A 13,039-nucleotide genomic window follows, 5' to 3' on the forward strand; every position below is an offset into this window, starting at 1 on the left:
ATGTATTCTTGAGAATGTTCCATGCACACTGGAAAAGAATGTATAATCTGATGTACTACAATGAAATGCCTTGTAAATGTCTATTATGTCCATTTGGTCCAGTGTGTCATTTAAAGCCAACATTTCTTCATTTATTTTCTTTTTTTTTTTTTTTTTTTTTTTTTTTTTTTTAAATTTTTTTTAATTTTATTTATTCATTATAGAGAGGGGAGAGAGAGAGAGAGAGAAGGGGGGAGGAGCAGAAAACATCAACTCCCATATGTGCCTTGACCAGGCAAGCCCAGGGTTTTGAACCGGCAACCTCAGCGTTTCCAGGTTGACACTTTATCCACTGCGCCAACACAGGTCAGGCTTCATTTATTTTCTGTTTGGATGATCTATTTATAGCTGTCAGTGGTGTGTTGAGATCTCCAAGTACAATTGTGTTTTTGTCTTTTTCTATTTTAAGGTCAGTTAGTAGATGTTTTATATATTTTGGTGCTCCCTGATTGGGTGTATATATATAGTAAATGTTATGTCTTCTTGATAACAGTGTCCCCTTTATCATTATAAAATGTCCATCTTTGGTTTGGTTACCTTTGTTGTCTCGAATTCAGTGTTGTCAGATATGAGCATGGCTACACCTGCTTTTCTTTGGATATTATTTGCTTGGAGAATTGTTTTCCAACCTTTCACTTTGAGTCTACTTTTGTTCTTGCATCTTAGATGTGTCTCTTGAGGGCAGCATATGGTTGGGTTTTGCTTTTTGATCCAATCTGTTATTCTATGCCTCTTTATTTGTGATTTCACTCTATTTAGGTTTAGGGTAATTATTAACATTTGAGGATATCCCGTAGCCTTTTTATGTTTTGCTTTCTAGTAATTTTGTGTCTCATTTGGTTCTTCTCTTTTGTATTTCTGTCAGTTGTTTTTGTTTGCTGGTATTCCACACTTTTTTTTTTTTTGTATTCCACACTTTTTTTCTTGTCTTCTTTTTTTATGCTGTGCATTTCAGTATTGACCTTTCTGTGAGTGGTTACCATTAGGTTTTTAAGAGAAAAATTGTCATATGTAGAAGAGTCCTTTGTCCTATGAGTGCTTCTGCACTTAATCTTCCTTTATATTGCAGATCTTTATCCTCTCTTGTTTTATGTTATTGTTGTCACAGATTATCCTTATTCTTATTATGTCCTTGTTGGAGCTTTTACTTGTAGTTTTGTTTTGTTTTTTGTATATGGTCGGATAACTCCCTTTAGTAGTTCCTGCAGTGGCAGTTTTCTGGTGATATATTCCCTCAGCTTCTCTTTCTCTGTAAAAGTTTTTATTTCTCCTTCACATTTGAAGGCTAACTTTGATGGATATAGTATTCTTGGCTGGTAATTCCACTCTTTCAGACTTTGAATGTTTGAGTTCTCTCTTCTGGTCTTGTAGAGCTTCTGCTGAGAAGTCTGATGATAACCTAATGCAGGGGTCCCCAAACTACGGCCCACGGGCCGCATGCGGCCCCCTGAGGCCATTTATCCGGCCCCTGCCACACTTCCAGAAGGGGCACCTCTTTCATTGGTGGTCAGTGAGAGGAGCACATTGACCATCTCATTAGCCAAAAGCAGGCCCATAGTTTCCATTGAAATACTGGTCAGTTTGTTGATTTAAATTTACTTGTTCTTTATTTTAAATATTGTATTTGTTCCCATTTTGGTTTTTTTACTTTAAAATAAGATATGTGCAGTGTGCATAGGGATTTGTTCATAGTTTTTTTATAGTCTGGCCCTCCAACGATCTGAGGGACAGTGAACTGGCCCCCTGTGTAAAAAGTTTGGGGACCCCTGACCTAATGCATCTTCTTTTATCTGTTATGATCATCTTTTCCCTAGCTGCCTTAATTTTTTCTTTTTCATTGATTTTTGACAATTTTATTATTATTATTATTTTTAAAGACTTTATTTATTCATTATAGAGAGGGGAGAGAGAGAAGGGGGGGAGGAGCAGGTAGCATCAACTCCTATATGTGCCTTGACCAGGCAAGACCAGGGTTTCGAACCGGCAACCTCAGCGTTTCCAGGTCGATGCTCTAACCACTGCACCACCACAGGTCAGGCCGACAATTTTATTATGATGTGCCTTGTAGAAGGTGTATTTGGGTTGAGGTAACTCGGCATTCTGTTTGCTTCTTAGACTTAGAGCTCTCTTTCCATAGGCTTGGGAAGGTCTCATCAGTTATTTGTTTGAATAGGCTTTCCATTTCCTTCTCCCTTTCTCCTTCTTCTGATATACCCATTATTCTTATATTGTTCTTTCTGATGGAGTCTGACAGTTCTTATAGAGCTTGTTCAGTTTTTTTATATCGTCAGTCTCTCTCCTCTTCTCTATCATCTATAGTTGTCTGTCTTTGATGTCACTGATTTTCTCCTCTATCTAGCTGGTTCTATTAGCTAAATTTGCTAACTCAGTTTTCAGTTCATATATTGAGTTCTTCATCACTGTTTTTAAAGTTTCAATCTTCTTGGTGAGGTACTCATTTTGTTTTCAGAGCACATTAAATTGCCTCTTGGTGTTTTCTCACGTCTCACTGAGTATTTTCAGAACTCTCATTTTTAATTCTCTATTGTTTAACTCCAAGATTTACATGTGATTGACATTTTTTTCTTGAGATTTTTACTGTATTTATGAACTACATCTCTGTCTTGTGGTGCCATATTATTTGATTTCTTCTCTTGATGCCATTTGACAGTGGTATTGTTAAGAATGCTTAACAAAAAACAACTAAAAATATGAAAAATAAGAATTGAAAAAATACAATAGAAATATAAAATTTTAAAATATAGCAAGTAAAAAAGGATAACCACAGAAAAGATAGAAAACCTCCAAAAAATCATAAACAAAGAAAACACCCACAAGAAAATAAGAATAAAAAATATTAAAAATTTAAAAAATGAAATTCAAAAGAAGAAAAGGAAAAATAAATTTCAATTTTGAGAGCTTACTCTTTTCTTCCAGTAAGTGTAACTGTATTACAAAATTTAGCTCTGTGAAATTCCTGGGCTGTCCTCTGCTGAGATGTTGCTGTTGCAGTGATGTAGGCAAGGCTGCCAGTCACATTGATGGGTGGGGCTTTATGGCTTTAGCAATGGTAATCTCAGGCCTCCTGGTGCTCCTCCCTATGTCTCAACAGAGCAGGGGACCAGACACAGAGCATTTCTGTTCTTTAGGGAAAAGAGTATCTCTGGAGAGTTAGTTGTGAGGTCTGTCTCTGCCACTCTGTACCCCACATGGTGAGGGAGGTGGGATTTGGGAGGCCTGGGTGCCACACTTTGGTTTTCTCTGTCTCTGCACCAATTGTAGGCTGTGGGACAACCACGGGAACACTTGCCATGACCCCTTGTTCTGCTGCCCCTTTGGTTTAGTATCACCCCCTGTGCCCCTTTATCTCTCTGTTCCTCTAAACAGAAGGTGGCCCAGTTGCTCCAGGATTCCCTCTCCATTTCCTGACAGACAAAATCCAGGCATACCTGACTGGGCAGTGGTGCAGTGGATAGAGCGTTGAAGTGGACATGGAGGACCTAGGTTTGAAACCCCGAGGTTGCTGGCTTGAGCATGGGCTCATCTGGTTTGAGCAAGACTCACCAGATTGAGCCCAAGGTTGCTGGCTTGAGCAAGGGGTCACTCAGTCTACTGCAGCCCCCCAGTCAAGGCACATATGAGAAAGTAATCAATGAACAACTAAGATGCTGCAGTGAAGAATTGATGCTTCTCATCTCCCTTTCTGTCTGTCTGTCCCTATCTGTCCCTCTCTTGGTCTCTCTCTGTCTCTGTCACAAAAAAACAAACAAACAAAAACACCCTGGCAGCCCAAGATTCCCTTTGGGGCAGACCGCAGGTGTGTTTTATATTCCACCCCCTTTTTCAACTAGTTCCATCATTAGGTGTGTGGATCTTTCAGGAACATCTGTGAGCCCAACTAGGATTCCTTCACTGTGTTATAAATTTGTTGGAATTTCAAGGGGAGGAGGTATCAAGAGTACCTCTCAGGCCGCCATTACTTTGATGTCATCTCCACTATATTCTTCATTTATTTTTAAATGGACACCAGTCATATTGAATTAGATCCCACATAGAACCTTATTTTAACTTGATAATTTCTGTAAAAACCTTGCCTCCAAATAAGTGTCTATGGTCACATTCTGAAGTACTGAGAGGGTTAGAGCTCTAGGGTATTTTGAGGGGAGGATACAATTCAACTCATAATAATAGTTCACCCTTTGCTCTATCAAAAATTAATTTCCTTCCCACATGCAAAATACTTTTACCCCATCCCAGCATTCCAAAAAATCTTAACCATTCCAGCATCTACTCAGGTGAAAATCTCAAATCTTCCCCATATAAATCAGCTATAAGTAAGAATTGGGTATCACTAAAACTAGAGCAGAATTTCTTTTCATCTCTGAGTCTATGAGACCAGACACATCTAAAAACTGGGAGGGGAAATTCTAACAGATTCTTATGACTGGAAAATAATCCTTTTTGACTAGATGCTCTGTTCTTTAGTCTCACTGAGATGGTGGCTAGGCCCCCTCAGCCCTGGCAGCAGCCTCACCCATTGGAATTGAGGAGTTGTCCTCACCTTCTGAAACCCAGGGCAAGACCCCAAATCCAGAATAGAGGAAGACACAGCCATGCCCCTCAGTCTCTGAACCACCTTCAGGGTATTCTTCCCATTTCTTGAAAGATAACACACATTCATGGCCAATAGCTTTTATCAGCTCACTTTCTTCCTTTTTCATTTATTTCCATCTCTGTCCCTTGCAGTTGAAGCTGGCAGTATTTCTGCTGAGATGGTTGATTCTATCTACACCTAACACACCTGCAATCTCTTGAGCCAGGAGTGCCTAGCCATACCTTTGGTGTTTTCTCCAACATGCTTTCATAGTTTGCAGTATGGATAGTTTGATAATTTTCTAAATGCTTCAAGTTCTGGTTCCTTTAAGTTAAGTATATTTCTTCTTCAATTTATCCGTGTCCTCTCACATTTCATTGGAAAAAACAAGGAGAAAGCAGGCTGTACTTCAACACTTTGCTTAGAGTTCTCCTCAGTTAACTGTCCAAGTTCTACTTTCCATCAAACGGACCACAATTCAGTTTAGTTCTCTACCACTTTATAACAAGGATTACCTTTCCTCTCACTTCCAATAACATGTTCCTCACTTTGTTTGAGATCTCACCAGAAGCATCTTGAATGTTCATATATCTACCAACAGTCTTTTCAGGGTAATCTGTACTTTTTCATTTAGTCACCTCATAACTCTTCATTCTCTACCCATTACCCAATTCCAAAGCCACTCCCACATTTTAGGTATTTCTTGCAGCAATATCTTACTTTCCAGAACCAAAATCTGCATTCATTTCCTAGGACTGCCATAAGTTCCACAAGTTAAGTGACTTAAACATAAGTTGATTGTCCCACAGTTCTGGATCTACAAGTTCAGGATCAAGTTATCAGTAAGGTTGGTTCCTTCTGAGGGCTGTGTGCGAGAATCTATTCCATGCCTTTGTACTAGCTTATGGTGTTTAGCAGAAAATTTTTGGTGCTCCATGGCATCTGTTTCACCTTAGTCTCTGCCTTCATCTTCACATGCATTTTCCTGTGTTTTTGTCTCTTTGCCACCAAAACTTAATCCTTTTAATAAGGACACCAATTGTATTGGATTAAGACCTATCCCATCACCTCATTTTGACTTGATTATCTCTGTTAAGACCCTATCTAAATAAGGTCACATTCTGAGCTATGGGGTTATGACTTCAACATATATTCTTTGGAGTGGCATGATTAAAGCATACTGAAATTCTTGGATTTACCGTAGTCTCTTGCTGTATCGCAGTCCACTTTTCGCGGTCTCACTGCATCGTGGATTTTTAAATTGTATATATCTAATTTTGTATCACAGATTTTTTGCTATATCGTGGATTTTGCAGTATATAGGTATTTTTATATATTTAATATTTTAATTATTTTTGTGATAAAATAAATACTTTCTAGCCTAAAGAATTGAAAACAATATAAAAATATTAACACATATTAAAAGAATATTAAAATGAAATAAAATATAAGGTTGCTACTTTGTAGATTTTTGCCTATCACGGGGGGTCTGGAACCTAACCCCTGTGATAGATAAGGGACCACTGTATAGATTCATGTCTTTAATCAAATTTGAGAAGTTTGGGGCATTATTTCTTCAAATAATATTTCTCTCTTCTCCTTCTGGGACTCCTATAATGTAGGTATCAGTGTGTTTACTAGTGTACCCCAAGTATCTTAATCTCTTGTTCACTTCATTTAATTTTCTTTCTGTTCCCTTTGAATGATTTCAATTGCCCTGTCTTCATAGTCATTGATTCTTTCTTATGCCTGTTCAACTCTGTTCTTGAATCTTCTATTATACTTTTTATTTTGGCTATTGTACTCCACAATTTGATTCCTTTTTATAATATCTGTCTCTGTTGATATTTTCATTTTGGTCCTTTCTTAATAATTTTCCTAGTTTCTTCTAGTTATTTGCTCATGTTTTCCTCTAGCTCTTTGAGCACATTTAAGACATCTGTTCTTAAGTCTTGATCTAGTAAGTCCACTATCTGGGCTTCCTTAGGGGCAGTTTTTGTTCGTTTATTTTCTGTTTTCTGAAAATCAGATTTCCCGCAGGTTTGCTGGATTTTTTTAAATTGTTGAAGACTATGGTTGTTGGTTTGTTTTGAGACTTTTCCAGACTGTTTTTGCAAAGACTATTCCTTGTGTATGATCAGACTCTGTTCCTTTAGCTTGTGTTCAGCAAATGTTTTATGGAGATTTCCTTGAATGCCAAGAGCTTGATTGAGTGTTTGCTTGGTTGTTGTAGACCTTTGGCTGTTTTCCAGACTCTGACAAACTTTGTTCAAATGATTTCTAGAATTTTCAGTGTCTCTGTGGGAGAATGATAGCTTGGAGCTTCATGGTTTATTATTTCAGTGATTGCCATCCTCTGTTGAATATTTCAGTGTTCACTTTGGATAACCTGTTAATGGAAGAATATGAATAATAAGTATTTCAAAATAAAAGATAAGAACATTTATTTAAAGTAGTTTTTAAAGTAATTTTAAATAAGACAGAAAATGAAAGATTCAGAAAATTTCCACCAGCATTATTATACTCACAAAAGAGAAAAATCTAATATTTTTGCCAGTTGATATGGATTTTTTAACCTTAAGAATTGGTGTTTGGGCCCTGGCCGATTGGCTCAGCGGTAGAGCATCGGCCTGGCGTGCGGGGGACCCGGGTTTGATTCCCGGCCAGGGCACACAGGAGAAGCGCCCATTTGCTTCTCCACCCCCGCCCCCCCCCCCTCCTTCCTCTCTGTTTCTCTCTTCCCCTCCCGCAGCCAAGGCTCCATTGGAGCAAGGATGGCCCGTGCGCTGGGGATGGCTCCTTGGCCTCTGCCCCAGGCGCTAGAGTGGCTCTGGTCGCGGCAGAGCGACGCCCCGGAGGGGCAGAGCATTGCCCCCTGGTGGGCAGAGCGTCGCCCCTGGTGGGCGTGCCGGGTGGATCCCGGTCGGGTGCATGCGGGAGTCTGTCTGTCTCTCCCCGTTTCCAGCTTCAGAAAAATACAAAAAAAAAAAAAAAAAAAAAAAGGTATTTGGAGGTCCTCACTGGTTAAATCAGCCATAGAGCATCAGCCCAACATGTGCAAGTCCCAGGTTCAACTCCTGGTCAGGGCACACAGAAGTGACCATCTGCTTCTCCACTCTCTCTTTCTCTCTCCTCCCCTCCCACACCCATAGTTCAAACAGTTTGAGCAAGTTGGTCCCAGGCTCTGAGGATGGCTCCATGGTCTCTTCTCACATACAGCAGCCTCAGATGGGCAGAGCATCACCCCATAGGGGGCTTGCCAGATGGATACTGGTCAGAGTTCATGTGGGAGTTTGTCTCTGCCTCCCTGACTCTCACTTAATAGTTATATAATAATAATAATAAAGAATTGGTATTTGGAGAAGTAATCAAACATTTATCTTTGACTTTGTTTTGTTTCAAGAACTATGTTTTAGGTACTATATGAACTTTAGAACTAAGATTTAAAGTAGTCAAATAGGCCATGGCCAGTGACACAGTGGATAAGCAGGCATCCCCAAACTATGGCCCGCGGCCACATGCGGCCCCCCTGAGGCCATTTATCTGGCCCCTGCCGCACTTCCAGAAGGGGCACCTCTTTCATTGATGGTCAGTGAGAGGAGCACTGTATGTGGCAGCCCTCCAACGGTCTGAGGGACAATGAACTGGCCCCCTGTGTAAAAAGTTTGGGGACCCCTGGTAGAGCATCATGCTGGAGCACTTGAGATCACTTGTTCCATCCTAAAGTCGCTAGTTTGAACCCCAGTCAGGGCACATATGTGAAGCAGTCAATGGCATAACTAAGTGGAACAAGTTAATGTTTCTTTCTCTCTCCTCCCCCATCCCTTCCTTCCTCTCTCTCAAAATAAAATAACTAAATAGTTTCATTTAATAATAGAAAGCTCATTTTATTCAATAAAGTGGTCATTTTGTAAACCCTACTAAAATTATTGACTTAAATATTTTATCAGTTTACTTGAAAACCAGTAGATGGATGGTTGATAGAAAACTGGACATGATGCCAAAGTAGCACTGCATGACTGACTTGGTGGCCAACAGGGGAACGTAACTGCAATGGAGGAGTCAGTATCATCATTCCAATCCATAGATGCAAGTTAGCACAGTCATAGTGGTTCAGTAACAATATGTGTTTTGATGTAGCAATGGTTTTAGTTATATATATTGAATACTAGCCAAAAAGGGTTGGGTTAAATCCATCACACCTGTAGATTTAACTTTCAGCTTTTGGGAAGTTCAGGGGATAGATCTAATTCAGTAAAGCAATAAGCCAAATAAAAGCATAAAGACATAACTATGTAAATCCAAAAGTTAGGATATTCTACAGAAAAATAGCAGACTCTTCAGTATGACAGGGTCATTTAAAAAGGAACACTACTACATGAGACTTACTGAGATAAACAGATACAGGGCATAGTCTTGTATTAGATATTTGTTTTGGTCAGTTTGGTATATCTAAATACAGTCTGGAAGTACACTTATTGAACTAAAAAAGAACTAGTAGGAACACTTACTGAAGTAGAAAATGTGGGAATTGATAAAAAAAAATGCAGGTTATCATATCATATGGTATGGTCTCATTTTTTATTAAAGCAAAAGTATGGGAAGTGTAGAAAATATCTAGAAGGATATACAAATAAGATATCTGGAGGAATGTGATATTAAAATTTTTGGCCTATGCTAATATTATATGCTTCTTCTGAAATAAATTATTTCAAATTTAAATTACATAACAATTTATATCTAATTTGAATTCTAACATTTCATAATTTTATGAGCAGTGCCTGTAATACATGCAGCATTCAAATTTTAAGTTTCTGTGAAGCCAGAGTGTTTTAATCTCTCTATTTCTTAGCTAGAGGACCTGGAATTTTTATTTCTGAAAACAGTTGAAGATTTCTATAACAGCGAAGATGGGGAAGATCTGAAAATCCTCTGTCCAGTTCAAGATCAAGCTTGTATAGCCAAATTTGAAGATGGAATTTGGTACCGAGCAAAAGTCATTGGTAGGCAATTGCACAATATTTCTACAGTGAATTGTTATGCTTAAAAACTGATCCCATTGAGCTGGTACAAATTGAATCTTGGGCATGATATTATTTGATCTTATCATTTTTCTCTGTCATGTATCTTTAGAAAGCTAGTGATAATGTTGGGGAATGAATCTCTGGCTCCTTACATTTTATTTAATTTGACCATTTTTTTGTTTTCTAAAGTCTGCTTTGTTTACTTTTTTAAAAAAATTAGCCCTGGCCGGTTGGCTCAGCGGTAGAGCGTCGGCCTAGCGTGCGGAGGACCCGGGTTCGATTCCCGGCCAGGGCACACAGGAGAAGCGCCCATTTGCTTCTCCACCCCTCCGCCGCGCTTTCCTCTCTGTCTCTCTCTTCCCCTCCCACAGCCAAGGCTCCATTGGAGCAAAGATGGCCCGGGCGCTGGGGATGGCTCTGTGGCCTCTGCCTCAGGCGCTAGAGTGGCTCTGGTCGCAACATGGCGACGCCCAGGATGGGCAGAGCATCGCCCCCTGGTGGGCAGAGCGTCGCCCCTGGTGGGCGTGCCGGGTGGATCCCGGTCGGGCGCATGCGGGAGTCTGTCTGACTGTCTCTCCCTGTTTCCAGCTTCAGAAAAATGAAAGAAAAAAAAAAAAAAAAAAATTAAATAGTGCTAAACAACTTATACTTCACTGTCCTCCTAAAAAGCAAATACTTTTAATTCTTTTAGCAATTTCTTTTGATATTTCCCTGTGTTATTTCTTCTAAATAATATATAATACTTTGTTGATACTTCAGTCTTAGACGTTATCTATTTTGTTAGATAAGTTTTAGATCTCTTATAGCTCTTTTGTCCCCTTCTTAGCCCCTATAGTTATTTGACAGTTTTTGGTTACATTAATATTCTATGTAAATATTTTCACTGGTAAGCCATAAAGTATACTTTGTTTAATTCTGAGTTAATAATTGCATCAATTTTTCACTTTTTTCTTTTAACTTATGGTGACATTTTTTTAATACTTCAAAACAACTTTTCATGTGATTAGATTTTCAGGTCATATTAGTTTGATTTTTTTTTTTCTTTTAACTGTGAAAATATTCTTCTGTCTCCTGCTCCAGTTGAACTGCTTGTCCTCTAGGCTTACACTTTTGTTATTCTGGGAATTTATTTCACTTGGCCATACACTTCATTGTTCTCTGTGTGGGATCTCTTGTTTTCTGGATCTGATGTTTACCTGTTCAGTTTTCTCATTTTGGTGGAACATCTTCTGATTGTTCCTCAGAGAGAATAAAGTTTGAGACCTTTCATGTCTCCTGACTCCCCATTCATGTGTGATTGATAATTTGGGTGGAAAAGTGCTCTTTAATTTCATCGCTTATCTGTTAGTTTATTTTGTTTAAAAAAGCATCTTCATTTGGAGACTTAAGGAATGAATGATAAAGCTCTAATGGTATTGGTACATTTGAGAATATCCTTCTAGATGAAGAGTCCATGGAGGTAAGAAGAGTTTCCCTCGCCTTCTTACCTTATAGGGACAAGAGACCTCTCAGTCACCTCAGTTACTGTAGGGCATAAGTTTGAAATGTCATTTTGAGTACCTATATTGTTCCACCTGTTTCTACTCTACTAAGGAGCAGAGAGTGCCTGTACTTGTGCCATATTGAAAGTATATAAAGTATCAGTCCTTAAATTTGAAAATGATGGTAACAAGTTTGGAAGCATTGGATACATGTGTTGAGAGAAACTAAAACTATGTATTTTGAGTTTTTATAAAAAAGGTCAGTTTGTGTTAGGTCTTCATTCAAATTTATTGGTGTTTTTATCTTTCAGAAGTTTCTTTTGTATATAGAAATTATACCAAATATAGAGACTAGATTGACATAGAGGTCCGTCTGCTTGTTTTTTTACAATAGCCCCCAAAATAAGTTTTTATTTATGTATTTACTTTTTTTTTTTTTTTTTCATTTTTTTTCTGAAGCTGGAAACAGGGAGAGACAGTCAGACAGACTCCCGCATGCGCCCGACCGGGATCCACCCGGCACGCCCACCAGGGGCGATGCTCTGCCCACCAGGGGGCGATGCTCTGCCCATCCTGGGCGTCGCCATGTTGCGACCAGAGCCACTCTAGCGCCTGGGGCAGAGGCCAAGGAGCCATCCCCAGCGCCCAGGCCATCTTTGCTCCAATGGAGCCTTGGCTGCGGGAGAGGAAGAGAGAGACAGAGAGGAAAGTGCGGCGGAGGGGTGGAGAAGCAAATGGGTGCTTCTCCTGTGTGCCCTGGCCGGGAATCGAACCGGGTCCTCCGCACGCTAGGCCGACGCTCTACGGCTGAGCCAACCGGCCAGGGCCTATGTATTTACTTTTAAGTGAGAGGCAGGGAGGCAGAGAGACAGACTCCTGCATGTGCCCCGACAGGATTCTACTGGGAAAGTCCCCTAAAGTGTGATGCTCTGCCCCTCTGGGGCCACTGCTCTGTTGTTGCTCAGCAACTGAGCTATTTCAGCACCTGAGGCAAGGCCAGAGAGCCTTCTTCAGCACCTGGGGCCAACTTGCTCAAATCATTCGAGCAGTGGCTGTAGGAGGAAAAGAGAGAGGGAAGGGCGTGGGGTGGAGAAGCAGATGGTCACTTTTCCTGTGTACCCTGGCTGGGAATTGAACCCAGGACTTCCACACATTGGGTCAAAGCTCTACTGCTAAGCCAATCATCCAGGGCCCTAAAATAAGTTTTAAAATATTTTTTAGTTAATTATCATTCTATGAACAAAGCTTTAGTTTGATTATTAAATCTTATTCAATCACCTGTGTTGATAGTCAACACTTAACTACTTGCTTTGTGCCTGGTACTTTGTAAAAATATTTTAAATATGTAAATTCCAAAAAAAAAAACTTGTACAAAATTTGATTCTTTTGGTGTACCCATTTTACAGATAAAATAATGAGGGTAGGAGAGAAGCATTAACTTGCTCAGGGTAATATCTTGGAGTTATTAGTTTTCTTAGAGTCACATAGCATTCAGTCACACAGCACCAGCAAAGCTAGCCGAATTCCAGTCACCTTGTTGGATCCAAACACAGAGTTGCTGCTGACTAGCTTGTACTCTGCACAGTAGCTCTTGACATGCTTTCTTCCTGCTGTCCCCCGCTGGATATTTTGATGCAAATGTAGTATGGCGTGTGTCGAAGTGCCGCTTTATTTTTTACTGTTTCATAGATTCAATTTTATCATTGCATATTAGACATACTGCAGAACCTGCTCTCTCCACAAAGGCGAATTCCTCTGTCCATTCCTGCTGAAAAGTACGATACTCCTCATCTTTTTTTCTTTTAGCCATCTTCTTCGTCAAAAGGGTTTCTGCAATTAGCTAGCTGACTACTTGATTAAAGTTTATTTCCTGACCTCACAATGACCTGTGTACATTACAC

The 13,039-nt window shown here is 39.7% G+C and overlaps 1 protein-coding gene across 1 annotated transcript in view; it reads left to right on the plus strand.

Moving 5' to 3' along the window:
• Nucleotides 1–13,039, plus strand: part of RNF17 (ring finger protein 17) — a 162,140-nt gene that overhangs the window by 90,839 nt on the left and 58,262 nt on the right. The window contains exon 17 of the mRNA XM_066365810.1: nucleotides 9,486–9,636. Within this exon, the coding sequence (XP_066221907.1) occupies nucleotides 9,486–9,636 (151 nt within the window). The remainder of the gene's footprint in view (nucleotides 1–9,485; nucleotides 9,637–13,039) is intronic.

The sequence above is a fragment of the Saccopteryx leptura genome, chromosome 2 (assembly GCF_036850995.1).
Source record: "Saccopteryx leptura isolate mSacLep1 chromosome 2, mSacLep1_pri_phased_curated, whole genome shotgun sequence".
NCBI classification, from domain to species: Eukaryota; Metazoa; Chordata; class Mammalia; order Chiroptera; family Emballonuridae; genus Saccopteryx; species Saccopteryx leptura.